At 44.6% G+C, this 18,008-nt stretch overlaps 1 protein-coding gene across 1 annotated transcript in view; it reads left to right on the forward strand.

The window, feature by feature from the left end:
• EHHADH (enoyl-CoA hydratase and 3-hydroxyacyl CoA dehydrogenase) overlaps nt 1-18,008 on the forward strand; it is a 54,679-nt gene that overhangs the window by 10,905 nt on the left and 25,766 nt on the right. Inside the window, exons 2-6 of the mRNA XM_045030169.1 lie at nt 167-270; nt 2,569-2,744; nt 8,156-8,267; nt 9,184-9,288; nt 17,623-17,964. Coding sequence (XP_044886104.1) covers nt 167-270; nt 2,569-2,744; nt 8,156-8,267; nt 9,184-9,288; nt 17,623-17,964 — 839 coding nt within the window. The remainder of the gene's footprint in view (nt 1-166; nt 271-2,568; nt 2,745-8,155; nt 8,268-9,183; nt 9,289-17,622; nt 17,965-18,008) is intronic.

Here is an 18,008-nt window from a genome sequence, read left to right on the forward strand (position 1 = left end):
TACAGGTGGTAAGCATGAGTCAATGAGATCACCTGGAAAGAGGGGAGGAGAAAAGGGGCCCTGTGGGACTTCACAGAGAAGGGGAGAGGAGGAAGAGGCTAGATGTGAATGCCTCAGATTTTTGGTGTGGGTAAGTATCAGTTGATGGTTCTCTGATTTATTTTAGCTCTGCAGTTGTTCGGGCTTTAGAGCAAGGAGTGAAGAAAGCAGATGTAGATCCTGCTGTGAAAGCTGTTGTGATTTGTGGGACAAATGGGACGTTCAGTGCAGGTAAGATTCTCTCTTTATTTAGTATACACACACATGTTGAGTCAATAATTATTCCAGCCTCCCATGGGAATTTTCTCACAGTAATTAAAAGTATCATGGTGAACAATTCTGTGATCCTTCAGAGTAGAAGCATGATCTGTAGTCTCACTATGCTTACGTTATTCTAGCAGTAACAGTCAACAATGACCAGATGTGTCTTTAATGTAGTGTTTTTAATAGATAGACCAAATTAGGCTACAGAGGATTCTTTTTACATCTTCACGTGTAGTCAGCCCTCCCACTGTGTAACATTAAATATAGGATTTGTTTACATTAGTGTTTACAAACATGGGCAAGGAATAGAGGCTATATATAAACCAGAAACATTGACTCCAACGTCTGAAAAATACACAACATTTCAATACAAAGAAAAAAAATTCTCTTTAGTTCTTCAGCACTTATAGATAATTGTCTCCAGGAACCAGGACCTTGCAACAGTTACGTAGTCTTCAGATCTTCTCCAAAGTCTTTTCATCCCACTGGGGCTCTACAGACATTAGGTGGTACTCAGATCTTTACATGTACTTTCTACCCGCTTAGATCAGCCTCCAACTAAACTAAGAGTTCATTCTCCTCACTTGGTGCTTCCCCAATCTAGAAGCCCAGCACCCAAAATTCCCAGCATGGTGTTTCCTGTTTTATATTCAATTTCCATGTGCGTTGGGAAGTTTCCTCCTGAAGCTTCGGCCCAGCCTTGATTTTCTGTCCTGTGGAGTGGGACTGGATGGCAGGGGAATTGGGAAGGGCAGGTGGGATCCATCACCCTTTGCCTGGAGCAGCGATACTCAGACTGAGGCTCGAGAGCCGCAAGTGTCTCTTTAATGTGTCTTCTGCAGCTCTTTGCAGCACATAGTATTAAAACATGGTGTGATTTAATTATTAACCAATCTAAGTGATTAACCAATCAGGATGCTTTTACTATGTTATTAACTAATTGCAGTTGATAAAATAATAATACTTGGTCAGTAGTTTTGCTGTGAGAAATATATAAATATATAAACATTTCCCCGTCATACTGTTTGAATGTGAATACACAGTACTATAGTAAATGAAACCATGAACTCATATTACTGTGGCTCTTTTGGGTAATGTTGATCACTAATTTGGCTTCTGAACCACTGAGGCCTGAGTATAACTAGCCTAGAGAGTCTCTTGCTGCCCCCTAGAGAGCATCTCACACACTGCCCATAGGCGGAGGCTCTGCTGAGGCAGACAGTGGCCTGTGATTGCGGGGGTAACTCTCATCATGATTTGAGATCAACTCAGGGAGGCACTCCCTGCAGGGAGCTAATTAGGTGTAGCCCCATCAAGATAATCTGCAAAGAGAAACTATCGACTCATCATATCGTAGTGTTGCCTCTTGCCCTGAAATGGAAAGGGCTGTTTTACAGAGCTGCAAATCGAGACTGTTTAAGTTGTGACTTTCACTGGCATTGAGAGCCCCTGGTGGTCCCAGGAGTTGGGCTGAGGACGGATCCAGGGCCAGAACTGAGAGCTGCTGTATGCCGAAGGTGGGGTGTGGCAGGACAGCCTCACCTTCTCCCTGATGCACGGCTGCCATGTTATTTTATGCCACGTGGCTTTATGTCTGCGTACAGACCTGTCGCTACCCCCGAAACTCTCAGGCTGTGGTAGAGGTGTCTTGTGATGGCAGCTGCTGCAATAGGGGTCTCTCCTCAGCTGAGCCACCACTGAGTTTCCCCAACAGATGGGGAAGGAGCAGACCCCACATGCCGGGAGCCTGTGGGGAGTGAGAATCCAGTGGGGAACTAAGTGGCTGGTTCCCTTACATGTTCGCTTCCAGAGTGTGTAACCTGTGGGATGTTCATGGAGAGGGTAATATTGCTCTTCAGCTGTGAGCTGGACTGCATACTGTCAGCCTGACCTCTTCTTTAACCAAACATTTTTGGGAATTTCAGTGCTAACTCCACATTGATGGTGATTATTACCAGCCTTGGAGTTAGTTGTTGCTTATCTATCCCTAAGGTTTTATGACTAGGCCCAGAGAGAAGGTTGAGATCAGGGTTCTCCCCAAGGTGTCCTCTGTGCTCATGAGTGGGTTTGATTATCTTTACTGCTTTCTTCACCGCATCCAACCTACTCCACACATCTGTTCATTGTGGCTGCTGTCCTTCAAGTTCAGGACTGAATAGGAGCCCATAGTCTGTCAGTATTAATGCTTAATTGTCTGGAAGGAAGGGTGTGCTAAGCAATGACAAGTGTTTCATGGTCTTGTTAAGCTCCTCTGTGTTTCCTCAGGTGCTGACATTCGAGGGTTTTCCTCCATTCAGGCAGGAGACAGGCCCAGTCTGACATCAGTAGTTGATCTAATAGAGAGAAGTGAAAAGCCGGTGGTGGCTGCCATTGAAGGCATGGCATTGGGAGGAGCACTGGAGGTGGCATTGGGCTGTCACTACAGGATTGCACATGCACAGGTAACATGCTGTTAACCATCGAGAGTCCAACAAAGGGCAACAAATGTATTAGAAAGGTATGTCCTCCTACGCAAGGTCCTACACAGCGAAAAGTGCTTAGAGGTGCTCTAAATGCAAGGGGAAATGGGAGGATCTGGACAGGGAGCCCAGGGGAACCTGAGGCTGAATTAATAAGAGTGCTGCTGCATGACCTTCCTGGGAGCAGAAGAAAGGCTAGAGGGAAGAGCTTATAACTAAATGCCTCATTTGCCTGCTGAGGATCCCACTTAACAGCTTCACCCCCACCTCCTCCCATTCTCTACACTGCCCTTGGGAGTAAGGAAGCAGGTGCATAGGAAGAGTGAGACTTAGGCCTGCTCTGCGCTACAAAGTTAAGTCAACTTAAGTCACCTTGTGTCAACCGATTTGTGCATCTGTCTACACTCAAATTTGTCTCCAGCCAACATAAGCATCCCATTGCGATGACACAGTAAAACCACCTCCCTGACTGGCATAGAGCCGCAGTCAACCTACTGAGGTGGATGCAGTGCGAGTGTAGACACTGCATGACATGGGTCCATCCTAACAATCCTCCAGCAGCTGTCCCATTATGCCCCATTCCTTGCAACAGTGTCTGCTCTGGTCACAATTGCAAACTCCACTGCCCAGGTGTCACAAAGACCAGAAGCCATATCAGCCCTTATAAAGCTACCCACATATATCTGAAATGCCTTTTCCTGATTGCCCACCTCATGAGCACTCCTAATAGCTCTCTCTTGTTGTGTGCAACTGCCCAACCAACCATGCTGGCTGCACATGCTAGACCTGCTCCTGCCTGGAGCAGACAGGAGATATTGGATCTCCTGGGACTATGGGGAGAACTGTGCAAGCACAGCTATGGAGCAGCTGTAGAACCGTGGACATCTGCAAAAATATTTGCACTGGGGATGCAGGGAAAGGGGTACAACAGGGATCAGCAGCAGTGTCAAAGTGAAGGAATTGCACCAGACATACCACAGAGACAAGGAGACCAGCTATCAATCTCGTGCTGTGCTGCAAACCTGCCACTCTTACAACTGGCTGCATGCCATACTTGTTAGAGATCCCCTCAGCACCCCACAGACCACCATGGATACCTTGGAGGAGCCCGAACAATGAGGAGCTGGTGGAGGAAGAGGAGTTGTGGGGAAGGGGGGAGATGCAGTGGAAGGATCCAGCCATGCCATGAGCCAGGACCTGTTCAGGACTTCACCGCAGTCTAGCCAGTCCCACCAGCTGAGCCTGGACAAGCCCAATGAAGGGGAAGGAACCTCTGGTAAGTGTGTGCATGCATTATTTCTTACTGTGTTTAAATCTAAAGACGGCACCAGCCCATACCCAAGTTCACAAGACACGAATATCAACTTTTCAATTTTACATGTACAAGAAGAGGTAGAGATACAACAAACAGAGGTTGAGTTGGTATTTGCTTTCATTCCCCTGTTGGGTTAGGCGGGAGGCATCATGCGGAGCAGTTTGTTTATGTATGCTGCATCCTCCTGGAAAATCTTGATAAAACTTTCATAGAGATACTCTGTGATCCTCTGCCGAAGGTTTCTAGGGATGGCTGCCCTATTTCTTCCTCAGTGGTGGGACACTCTCCCTTGCCACTCTGTGATGAGTTTGGCTGGCACCACTGCAGTAAACAGGCTAGTGGCATCCAGATCCGGGCAGCTTTGAGACACAAGTAGCAGCTGTGCTCACTGTGCCTTTGTGACCCTTGGGAGAGAGATATCAGCTAAAACCACCACTACCGGTGAAAAATACTCCTAATACTCAGTATCACTGCCCTGTGCTTGTACCCATTGAAATAGGCACCGACATTTTATTGTTTCATGAAACCAAAATTCCTTCAATCCCTCTCCCCTCTCCACTGGTGGGCATACCCACTATGGCTGGGGCTGGAGAGTGGTGCTGTGCACATGTGCTCCAAAGCTGACATGTCAATAAGTATGTCTTTTTAAAAGTTTTTATGGGAATTAGTTTCAACCCCCCTGTCTTTATCTTCCCCTTTCTCTTGTGACTGTAATTCCAATGACACATATGTCTGTTTTTATCAGCAGCTGCTGCCATTGCAACCTTTGCCCCCTCCACACCATGAGAACGCCTGACCTTGATGAGGAGGAGAAGGAAGAGGACTACGCAGGACATGTTGCACGTCCCAAATGCTGCAGACCCTAGTTGACCTACAGGTCCAAAAGTCCCAGACTTCCCACCCTTTGCAGTCCTTAGAGAACTCGATGCTAGCAGCTCCCTACACCCCCCAACATACCATGTGGCATCACAGCCTGCATCCCTGCCCCCACCACTTCTCATCTAGGGACAGCCAGGAAAACCACGGCTTCACATCCATTGGCCTGTGAGAACCACAGTTGGTATATGTGTAGCCACAAGGGACTACATTTGTGCACTGAAATGGACAGGTATGTTTGCTGCTTTTCCAATTTTAAAGTTCCATGCTGTTAGTCTGTGTTAAAAGTTTGTATTGCATTGCCTGTTGTGTTTTGCTCATTGTCTTTCTGCACTGTTTTTGCCACTCAATAAATTTCTATATATTTTTAAGCAAAACTATCTTTATCTGTTCACAACACATATTGGAGAATGTGAAATGGTACTCAAAGCATACAGTACTTGTAAATGTACAGCACCACAGAACTCCTGATTTCACTAAAACACATAGTAATAGTTATAAATGCACAGCAAGCACTAGACATTTCTTAGTAGCATCCAGAGCTCCAGGCCCAGAGATCGCGCAAGCACAGAACACTTCTGTGAGTGACCGTTAAAGTGCTCTTTCAAAGTCTCCCTCAACCGTATAGCTCCACATTGAGCTCTTGTAATGGCCCTTGTGTCTGACTGTTCAAAGTCTGCTTACAGCTACTCCACCTCCACCCTGGAAGCAGCTTTTCCCCTTTTGGCTCACAGATATTATGCAGGACATCAGAGGCCGCTATGTGAGTAAACACTGTCAGCATCCCTTCAGTCTACCAAAGCACATGCAACCGTTGTTCTGCACCTGCTGAGCTGGTAGTTGAATCTTTCCTTGGTGCTGTCGAGGTAGCAGGTATCTGGCTTCAAGAGCTAGAGAAGCAAGAAGTAGGCTGGGTCTCCCAGAATCACTATTGGTATTTCAACATCACCAATGGTAATTCGCTGGTCAGGAAAGAATGTTCCTGCTTGCAGTTTTCAGAACCATCCTGTGTGCTTAACGATGCGATTATCATGCATCTTCTCTGACCAGCCCACACAGATATCAGTGAAGCATCCCCAGTGATCCACCAATGCTACATAACCATAGAAAAGTAGCCCTTTCTGTTGATATATTCTGTATTAAGGTGGGCTGGTGCCAAAATAGCGATGTGCATTCCATCTATCATACCACCACAGTTCAGGAACCCCAAACTGCAAATCCATCCACGATGTCCTGCGACCGTTGCCCAGAGTCACAGTTCTGCATAGCAGGAGATGGTTAATGGCCCTACACACTTGCATGACAATGGCCCCTGCTATAGATTTTCCAACTCCAAAATGATTTCCCACTGACCAGTAGCAATCCAGCATTGTAAGCTTCCATAGTGTGATTGCCACTCGTTTCTCAACTGTCAGTGCAGCTCTCATTCTGGTGTCCATGCACTGGAGGGCTGCGGCGAGCTCAGCACACAAATCCAGAAATTTGGCCTTTCACAATCGAAAGTTCTGCAGCCACTGCTCATCATCCCAAACCTGCATTATGATGCAATCTCACCAGCCAGTGCTTGTTTCTCAGGCTGAGAAGCAGCACTCCACCATCTGCAACTGCTCCATGAATGCCACCAAAAGCCTTGAATTATTTCACTGTGTCCCTCAGCAAACTGTCCTCCAAGAAATCGTCATGTCCCCCATTGTTGCAGTACTTCCTGTGGCAGGGCCGGCTCCAGACCCCAGCGCGCCAAGCACGCGCTTGGGGCGGCATTTTGCCGGCAGGGCGGCAGCCGGCTCCAGCGGACCTTCCGCAGTCATGCTGCGGCTTCGGGGGACCTCCCGCAGGCGTGACTGCGGAGGGTTCGCTGGTCCCGCGGCTCGGGTGGACCTCCCGCAGACGTGCCTGCGGAAGCTCCACCGGAGCCGCGGGACCAGCGGAACCTCCGCAGGCACGTCTGCCAGAGGTCCCCCGGAGCCGCGGGACCGGCACCACCAGAGCGCGCTCCGGGCGCGCCGCCCTGCTTGGGGCGGCGGGATTCTTAGAGCCGCCCCTGTCCTGTGGATTTGCAAATACATGAGAATTGTGTGTCCTGTATTTGCAGTGCTCATGAGAATAGCACAGAGGTCTGCAGGCTCCAGGTTTCTGTCAGAGATGGCGAAAAGGGCCATGCAGGTTTATGGAAATAAAAAAAGCACAATCATTTTAGGATATGGATGGCATTATGGGATGGAGAAAGGTGCATGCTGGGAACTTGACTCCTAGTTCCTAGAGATCCCTAGGTGAGTCATTTCTATCCCACAACACATTGCAAGAAGTTCCCAAAAGGCACTGCACTGGAGGATGACATGTGGCACACTGGGATACCTACCCATGATGGAGTCATGCCTCATCCCATACACAATCTCACAGATCATATTCTACATGTACCTATGCATTAAAAACAAAAGGCCACTCAAATTTTTCATGCACGCATGTAGAAAACCAATGGAATATTGAAAGCCTGAATTTCCATTCAGCTGATGAATGTATGAGTGCCAATAGTGCCCAACGAAAAAACAGCACCTTTAAACCGGCATAATTCATCAAATCATCACAGGTGTTCACCAAACTACTGAAGGCAGATCTGTGACCTAAGTTTATATCCCTACCAAACTTCAAGTTTCTACCACTTTGTTGTGGCATTACAGTTCTTTTGAAAGTTTACAAATAGAGGCAGAGTAGGTGGCCACACCCCTAGTTAATATTACCAAATACTTCCATTATAATCACCTAATTTCAGTTGCTTATAATTTGCTAAACTTTAATCATGTGAATAGTGGGGTTTTTTTTTTTTAAGTTTCAACAAAAATAATCCAGCTGTTCTCAAGAATTAGGTTAGGGGGAAATAGGCAATTTTGCCAATGTTGAACTTTATTTTAACAATTTCTTTGAAAGAGCTCTAACATGTCCCTACTTTTGAAGCCGGAACCTGAAACTTAGCAGGTGATGTTTGTGGAGGCAGGGGGGTATCTTTTACTTTTCCCATTAAAATGTATCCAGATTTAGCAGAGTTATAAACTGCTGAAAAACACAATTTGCACCTTTCTGGGGCTCCGCAGAGCAGTTTGCTAGAAGGAATGGAGTGTGACTGTGGTTCTGCTGTGCTTGCATCTTTTGTATATAATTATTGTTTTCTTTAATTAGACCCTCTGTTTACCTTCACTGGCTCTAGGCCTGGGTAGGTCTTCCAGAGGTCACCCTTGGGCTACTTCCAGGTGCTGGAGGAACCCAGAGACTCCCCAGACTGATTGGGGTCCCAGCCGCACTTGACCTAATCACCACAGGTAAATTTCTTTGGCTTTGTTTAGAATAGGATGGAAAGATGTGACACGGGATCATTTTAGCTAGCTCAATCTACTGAACATCTTCAAAAACTCTAGTCAGACAATGCAAATTGTATTTTAACACATGCTAATCTGGTTGAGTCAAAACAACTTGCCTTGTCTTAACTTGAGTTTCTGAAGATGTTAGCCTGAGCTAGCTAACACAATCTAACCTTTAAATCCTGGTTTAGACAAAGCCAGAATGTTAGAATAGACTGTATATATGTGTGAATGCACAGACACGATGTCTGCAGACACTCCCAAGGCATACTTATGTGTGACACTATATGGTACATTCATGTGTACATGCGTTCATACCTATGCATCTCTTGCAGAATGGAATTAGCTGTGGTCTAACTGGGGGACAAAAGGAATGGCTTTGTAACATCTATCTAGATATTTTATTACCATTTTCTTTCTTGTAAGAGGGAGTTGCCATTTTGTCTGTACACAATAGATTACTGAAATCTTTAGGTAATAAAACAGTGGGACGTTTTAAATGAAAAGCGGTTTTGCTCCTCAGTACCCTGCTGTGCTGAGAGAGCACAACTGGGGAAATATAAGGTGTATAATCAGCTTCAAAGTTAATTAGAACAGGAGAAAACTGACAGAACAGGATGTACCCAGCCTTCAGTTTTTACTGCTAGCTCCCCTTTGTTTTTTCCCAGTCTGTGTTATCTCAGCACACCTGCTTTTGCCATTCCAGAGCAAAGCCAGTTAATGATTTAGTTAGCAGGGCATGTTCCTGTCTGGTGTGACTAATGCATCCCAACTGGGAACATATCTCAGGCCAGCCAAATACAGAAGTTTTATCAAATGGAATGAAATGAAATCTCTGACAGCAGGAAGCTGAAGCCACCTTATTTCTTCATTACAGGGAAACATGTGCTGGCTGCTGAAGCGCTGAAGCTGGGCATCATTGACGAAATTGTGGAAGAAAACACAATTGATGCAGCAATCCACTTGGCAAACAAAGTGTCAGGTAAGGGAAGAAGTGTAATAATGACAAGGAGCCCATTGGTGAGGAGCAGCTCAGCCTAGTCAGGTTAGCAGGCCAGAAGGAGAACAGCTGGTGCTAACTGGAAGAAGGCCTGCTGTGAAAAGAGCACCCTTGCTATTTTCCAATCACCGTTTCGTTCTCCTGCCTCTTTGCTGGGTTTTGAATTCCACAGAAAACAAGCTTTAAATAGAAAGCAATTCTTTTCCTGAAGTATGTCTGAAAAACTAAAAAATACTGGTGAGCATCAAAGCGCTCAACAAATTCAGATGAGGCAGAGGGATGGGGCCAAATACAGTTAAAGCAACAAAGATTCCCTATGGCTCATGCATACTAAACATACACCCTTCCATACCCCTGAGGAACAGCACTGCTTCCTCCCCAGGTGGTTTTCTGGGTTGATAAGAGGACTAAGCACACTTTCCATATAAAATACATTCTTGGACAGCCAGGCTTGTTGGTGCTGTGCACAGCTCCGCTGCACAATCAATACTGGCTGCACTAAAAGAACTCTTGATAATGGCAAATCCCCAGCCAGGCATAATGACCCAATAAATCTGTCTCTAAATGCCAATTTCTTCATTTTTTTTAGCCATAAGCTGTTGTTACTTTGCCATTGTCTGAGAAGAGGCTGAGCTGTGGAGAAGGGAAATACATCAGAAATGGCAATCCTATGAAGAGGTCATTTAGAACCTAAAGGTCACTAGGCCAAATTAATTGAAGCAGGAAATGTTTTCACCACTGTTCTGCTTTGGTGCCTCTTCTGGGGAGAGCATCCATGTGAAAATGAGATAGGATCAGAAGAGGCTAAAATGGGGAAAGAACAAGTTAAAAAATTACCTAGACAAATTAGATGTCTTCACTCACCAGGGCCTGATGAAATGCACCCAAGGAGCTGACTGAAGAGATATCTGAGCCATTAGCGATTATCTTTGAAAAGTCATGGAAGATGGGAGAGATTCCAGAAGACTGGAAAAGGGCAAATATAGTGCCAAACTATAAAAATGGAAATAAGGACAACCAGGGAATTACAGACCAGTCAGCTTAACTTATGTACTCAGAAAGATAATGGAGCAAATAATTAAGCATTCACTTTGCAAACATCTAGAAGATAATAAGGTGATAAGTAACAGTCAGCATGGATTTGTCAAGAACAAATTGTGTCAAACCAATCTGACAGCTTTCTTTGACAGGGTAACAAGTCTTGTGGATAGGGAGGAAACAATAGACGTAGTATATCTTGACTTTAGTAAAGCTTTTGATACTGTCTCGCATGACCTTCTCATAAACAAACTAGAGAAACGCAACCTAGATGGAGCTACTATAAGGTGGGTGCAAAACTGGTTGGAAAAACATTCCCAAAGAGTAGTTATCAGTGGTTCACAGTCATGCTGGAAGGACATAACAAATGGGGTCCTGCAGGGATCAGTTCTGGGTCTGGTTCTGTTCAATATCTTCATCAATGATTTAGATAATGGCATGGAGAGTACACCTATAAAGTTTGTGGATGATACCAAGCTGGGAGGGGTTGCAAGTGCTTTGGAGGATAGGATTAAAATTCAAAATGATCTGGACAAACTGGAGAAATAGTCTGAACTAAATAGGATGAAATTCAATAAGGACAAGTGCAAATTACTCCATTTATGAAGGAACAATCAGTTGCACACATACAAAATGGGAAATGACTCCTTACGAAGGAGTACTGCAGAAAGGGATCTGGGGGTCATAGTGGATCACAAGCTAAATATGAGTCAACGGTGTAACACTGTTGCAAACAAATCAAACATCATTCTGGGATGTATTAGCAGGAGTATTGTAAGCAAGACATGAGAAGTAATTCTTCTACTCTACTCCGCGCTGATTAGGCCTCAACTGGAGTATTGTCCAGTTCTGGGCACCACGTTTCAGGAAGGATGTGGACAAATTGGAGAAAGTCCAGAGAAGAGCAACAAAAATGATTAAAGGTCTAGAAAACATGACCTATGAGGGAAGATTGAAAAAATTGGGTTTGTTTAGTCTGGAAAAGATAAGACTGAGAGGGGATATGATAACAGTTTTCAAGTATGTAAAAGGTTGTTACAAGGAGGAGGGAGAATATTGTTTTTCTTAACCTCTGAGGATAGGACAAGAAGCAATGGGCTTAAATTGCAGCAAGGGAGGTTTAGGTTGGACATTAGGAAAAACTTCCTAACTGTCAGGGTTGTTAAGCACTGGAATAAATTGCCTAGGGAGGTTGTGACATCTCCATCATTGGAGATTTTTAAGAGCAAGTTAGACAAACACCCATCAGGAATGGTTTTAGATAAGACTTAGTCCTGCCATGAGTGCAGGGGACTGGACTAGATGACCTCTCACGGTCCCTTCCAGTCCTATGATTCTATGAACTCCGCCGGAGCTTTGCACATGAGAGACAAGCCAGGAATCACTGAGTCAGCACGCTCCTTGGCTGTCCTGGCCACATACCTTTTTCTGTCAACACCCCACCTTCTTCTGGAATGGTGTTCGTCCACTTCCACCTCTTCCCAGTGCAAAGAAGGTTGCAGACACTTTGCCCTGCTGCAGCCTCTTTCCTAGTGGACCTTCGGGCCTTGTGCCAAGAGCTATGCCAACAAAAGCTAGCTTAGTCCAAAGGGTGAATCTAGAATTCTAGATGACTGTATGCAGGGCCAGTGCTACCATTAAGGCGAACTAGGTAGTTGCCCCCAATTTTTTTTTACAGCGTTCCTCCCCGAGCGCGTGGTCGCTGCTCCACTTCTCCCGCCTCCCAGGCTTGCAGTGCCAATCAGCTGTTTGGTGCCGCAAGCCTGGGAAGAGAATTAGAGCTGGGGTGGCGAGCTCAGGAAGGATGTGGAGCAGAGATGAGCTGGGGTGGGGAGGTACCGCATGGCTCCTGGGGGGGGGTGCCCCAGGGCCGAGGGGGGGGGCAGGTGGAAGTTTCGCCTAGGGCGCGAAACTTCCTTGCACTGGCCCTGACTGTATGCACCATTTTTAACACTATTTAATTTATGGGTTCTTGCTCAAGATCAATGTTTTGTAACATTCTCACCTACATTTTGTCCAAGAGCTCTCTAGCAGAAGTGGTCTCCTGCAATAGATACTTTCCCCTCTCACTGTGTTCAGGTTATTTTTAAGTTTTTCAATTTTTATCTTTAGTAACAATCAATCATTTCCATAAGCAGTCCTTCTTTCTCTCTCTTTTTTTGTTCAGACAACCAAGTTCTATGGAAATATAAAACTCTTAGAGATATGTGTTAATATACTTTGCTGTTGGTTCTAAGCAAGGCAAAGAAACTTCTGCTCATCAACCCCACCTGCCTGTTTTAGATGAAGGTTCCATGTTTGTCCCTCCCCTATCTTTTAGAGAAGTTCTCACCCTTCTCAGCAATGTCTTTCCAAGAAGCAATGGATTCACTCTGAAGTATGCTCCAGGTTGATGACCCTGTGTAGGGTCTATAGCAGTGTTTATAGCAGAGATCTGTAACTTTGGTAGACACATTGCTAGACTTGGCAAATACTCTGGTTTTCAGCTTAATATTATTTGAAATCAGATAAAACCCACAGACATTAGAATGCTTATTTTCTTCTCTGTGACAAGTTAGTTATGCATTATGCAGTGACTGAGAATGATGAAAGCCAGCATGACCTCAGAGGAGAACCTCAGGACTGGATGAATCATCCAACATTCTGTTCTTTGATGCCATTTGCTTTTGGGATTTACATATCTACTGTCATTACCAGAAAATTTCTATACTTCAATTTCATCCTCAATGACTAACAAAATTAACTCCACGAGTACTGTAACAAACAAGGTTTATAGCAAGAAGCTCAGGGCTTTTTAAACGGCTATGTACTCTTTCCTTACAGCTTTCATGGTATCTGCTTCACCTGTCTATTTTTCCCAGACAGCATTTTCAGAGTCAGCCCTGATTTCCCACCTACTCTGTGGATTTGCCACCAAGCCTTGCTGAAGAACACTGAAATCTGAAAATGTGTCAGTACACTATTTAACTGCATGATCCCTGATCAAGATGAAAGAATGAGCTGGCAGAGAAATCATAGGATAGATTTATGACATGGATCTTTGTATACTTCTCTGTCATACTATGGCAAACCAGCAGCATCCATGCCAAACACCTTAAAAAAAGATGCAGCCATCTCAGCTACTTGGGCTGAACTCATGAGCTCAAATTTCTGTGAGTGCTTCCCAACTAGCTCTTGTATCTTATGGGAACCAACAACCAAGTTGCATAGGAAATACCAAGATTTGAGTCCATTATCCTTGCATATAACACTAGGCACACTTTCTGATAGGACTGGTGAAGAACCTTTTTTCACATGTAAGCTGGATAATTGCTTATGTAAAATAATTTGTGGTGGAACTGCTAGAATTTCTATACTCGGTCAGATACTTAGCCAAGTAAATGGAAGATCAGTTTCAAAAAGTCAACTTGGAGATTATTTTCCTTCAGAGCTTTGCTGTCTGCTCGTGCTGTAGATTTTATGGCTAAAGCTCAGTCTTTCAGATTTCATAGTGATAGGCTGGTACCGTGCAAGGCTTCCTTGGTTTAATATAATATGTGCTTAATAGAATTGTCTATACAGTCTTCACTTGTTAGAGGAACATCCTTCATCCACAAATTGTTATGGAATGTTCCTAGCGAAGGACACTTACTCAGGTACAGTTTTGTGTATTTAAGGATAAGAATACACAGATACCATCTACAGAAGTAATACTCCACGTTTACTTATTCAGTGAAAATCAAGACTATATGCTGCAGGTCAGGTAAATTAACATAGTCTTCAAGCCTTAGCTTTTTCAGCCAAAATAAATATACTCACTTCTGAAAATATCCATTATAAGAAAGGAACAGAGACTACATTGAAAACTACAGACATAGGTTAATTTCTTGAAGAGCTGCAAACTGTAATTTATAAGTGGAATGTTCTTTCATGAGGCTAGGGTTTTTTTTGTTTTGGTTTGCTTTTTTTTAAATAAAGGTCTCGGCTGCTAATTTAGCGCTGCATTACACAGTGTGGCCACTGGATGGCACCAGAAAATTGACATTCAACTGTCACTTGGCTATTTGCTGGCTCTCAGTGCAGGAAAGCACATATTCTTCAAAGACCAGCCACACTGGGAGCCAAGCAGAACCTGAGGCAGATTTGGGTCAAAGCAGCACCTCCTGGCATCAGGCTGTAGGTGGGAAAGAGGAAGTCTGAGTGCCTATTTGCCAGGTGTGGTGATGTGTGTCTCCTGTCTGAGTAGAAGGGTGCCTATGGGTATCACTGATACGATTGCAGGGTAACTGGGCAGATCCTGACTCTTCAGTGGTGACCACTGGAGGTAGGCACAAACCAACTGTATCTCTCAACCATCCTCGGGGGACATTCCCAGTAGCTTTGCCTCTTTTCAGTCCCAATCTGAGGCTCACCATTGTGGCTGCCTACTGCTCTAGAAAAAGAGGGATGCACATACTGCCCTCTTGAGCCAACCGGTGTTGCTCCTGGCTTGATCAGAGGTGAGCAATTGAGAGCAAGGAACGGCATTTGTCCCTCTGATGGATTGGGTGCACTGCCTTCCTTTTATGTGCTTCCTGTCTCTGCTGGCCTGGGGAGTGGGGACCAATCTTAGCAGCTGGTCTTCAGTCCCTTGTCTGAAAGTTCATTGTGCTGGAACCAGACTGCGGGGTTGGGTCTCGCACGTGGAGCCGAATAATTTTTCAAGAATTTAGGCACCTATTTCTCTTACTTTAATGGCATGATAGTTATTGTTGTTGCAAATTTTACAGATCGGGACATTTTACATCCTTGGCTTCTAATTGGTACCACCTAGAATATAGCTGCTGGAAGTTTATATCTTTCTTAGCTTTCATTGGCTGAGGGTTCTTGTGCCCTCTAGGTAGCTGTGGCTGACAATGTTGCCCTTTGTCCCCATTTCCCTTATTTTCCTTACCAGGCCAGAAGTGGCCTGGGCTGGTCTCTCCCTCACAGGTTTGGATTTGGGTTATTTCTCATTGTGTTAGTAATTTGGTGCTGATCGTTTTCAGTTATTTTTATTGTGATAGTAACTAGGAGCCCCAGTCAAGGACTAGTCAAGGCCCCATTGTGCTAGGTTCTGTACAGACACGGAACAAAAAATGGTCCCTACACCAAAGATTTTACAATCTAAGCAGGGAGTTATGTTATGATAATCTGATCAGGTTGCATAGGTGCTGGAACTAAGGTGCTGGGGATGCTGCTGCACCCCCTGGCTTGAAGTGGTTTCCATTATATACAGGGTTTACAGTTTGGTTCAATGGTTCTCAGCAGCCCCACTATACAAATTATTCCAGCACCACTGTCAGGGTGTTAAATACTTATGTTTTGTCACCAGTGCAAGGAACTTTATTTGTCCGGTCTTTAGTCTCAATATTCCTAACTACAAGTGATAGTCACTACTTTAGGGCTATGCTGAATGTCTCCCATAGCATATGGTAGCATCTCTTTCCATGGGCCTTCTCAAATCAACAGAAATTTTATGTAAAATCTCTTAGTATAGCTCATCAGTATAAATTGCTTTCAGTTATCAGATCCTCCCACAAATCCCGAAGTACAGTTTTGAGTAGCAGATGAAAACCCACTGTATATATGGCCTGACATTGAGGACTGCAGATTTGCAGGTAAAAATTGTAGATTCAGGAAAGGAGAATAAATAAGAATAAAGCTGGAGAAGAATGAAACCATCCAGTTTTGGAAGGTTAAACCAAAATCTGTTCAATCTCAGTCAGAAATCTTTCTTCAGATATACTCTGAAGAAAAGCTGAGCTGCTTGCACAGGAGGTATTTTTCCTTCTCTTTTTGGATTCTTCACAAGTTTTCAATAAATAAATTTGAACTTTTTAAAAAAAAGCTCTTTGTTTCCTGGCTGTCTAACTTATCTCTTGCCCAGGAAATTAATCTATCATGTGCCTAGTATTTTTCTCAAATGCTCTATTGGCTTGAAAGAAGAACTGGAGCTGAGATGGGCAGCTACCATTATGGCTCCACTAGTATTTCAGCAGCTAATATGGAGTGGGCACTACTCTATTGCTTTTCTGTCTCTTCAGGCTGACAGGCCAGAAAGGCAGCTGCACAAGCTCTGTCATAGCTAAGATGATGCCATGAGAGTGGAACAGCTGGGTGGGCAGATTCTAGTAATCTGCCATCGTTGAAGCAAATACTCCTCCTCTGGTTGGGCTGATGCTGCAGGGGCCAAGAAACTCCAGTGGAAGACCACAGAACTAATATGCTTCTCTGGGCACCAGGCAAGGAGATCACTGCTAGGTGTGGGTCTGTAACTGCTCCTGTCTTTGAGCTGATATCTTAAGTGATAGCCCACTATGAACTGCTCTGTTGTGTTTGGTGTGGCAGTGTCCAGCATTATGTCTCAGGGTGCTGGAAGGGCTAATTACTTAATGGTCTGTACAATACTGTGATGCTGTAAAGCACCATGTGAATCCTTAGTAGCATGAATGGAATGGATCCTGAGGTTCTTATTTTATTTTTCTCTCCATCCTTAATCAGGCAAACTTCCCCTGAAAACACAGGGAGTTTGTGTGAGTGAAAATGAAATAAAGACCTGAAGAGTTTGTATTTTTGGAGGGGGTGCCTGAAATGTAACTTATTTTGGTCAATTAAAATCCCTTTGTGCCATCACCATAACAACCAGTGTCTTTTAATAACTCATGCACTGGTGTGACTCTGATTAGCCTCTTGCTGGTGTGTAGATACAAACTGTCCTTGGCTATTCATTTATTGCCCTCTGATAGGGTGTAATCCTGTTGAATGTTCCCAAAAGTGTCATGGGAAATTCATGCTGTTAGGTCAGAATTAATACAGAAACAAATGACATTCCCAAATCTTTCACATGAACACCCTGTGGACCAGACCCCTGACTGGGATGTGTCTGAGTAGTAAAGTAAATTGCAAACTAATTACTAATACAACACTGGAAACGGATGTTAGCAAAGGGGTATGGGAAATGGAGAGGTGGAGACAGAGAATACAGCATGCTTGGTGGTTTATGCTCCTGAATAGGTGAGCATCAGAAATTGAGAAGTGCTTGCTTGGAATTTTGCCTTGCTGGAACATCTGGGGATTGTGCATTTGGAGAATCACAATTGTGAGAGAAGTCAGGAAATGGAAGAAGAGTTTTAGACGTTTTACAAATTACTCTCCAGTGTCATGTGAACCAGCAGAAGGCATTGACTTCCATGTAGAAAGGGGAAAAAATCTGTAGTCTACCAGGAAAACAGTAGGCTTGCCAGTTCTGTAACTATATTTCTCAACTCTCCCACTCAGGTCAGCCATTAAATTCTCGCAGACTCAGTCTGAAGCAGGTTCAAAGTCTGTCCAACATGGATGCCATTCTCAGCGAGGCTCTTGTGAAAGTGAAAAAGCAGGCCCGGGGGTGTCTGTCTCCAGAGATGTGTGTCCAAGCAGTCAAGGCCTCTGTGCAGCTACCCTTCACAGAAGGTATTCGGAAGGAGAGAGAGCTGTTTAACCTCCTGTTGTCCTCAGGCCAGGCCAAAGCACTGCAGTATGTGTTCTTCGCACAGAGAGCAGCACAGAAGTGGACAACATCCTCTGGAGCTTCCTGGAAAACTGCTTCAGCTCAGCCCATCCGAAAAGTAGCTGTGATAGGTAAGTTGGTGAGATCCAGTATGCTTGCCAGCAGGGCCGGCTCT

This window comes from Mauremys mutica, chromosome 9 (genome assembly GCF_020497125.1).
Source record: "Mauremys mutica isolate MM-2020 ecotype Southern chromosome 9, ASM2049712v1, whole genome shotgun sequence".
Taxonomy (NCBI): Eukaryota; Metazoa; Chordata; order Testudines; family Geoemydidae; genus Mauremys; species Mauremys mutica.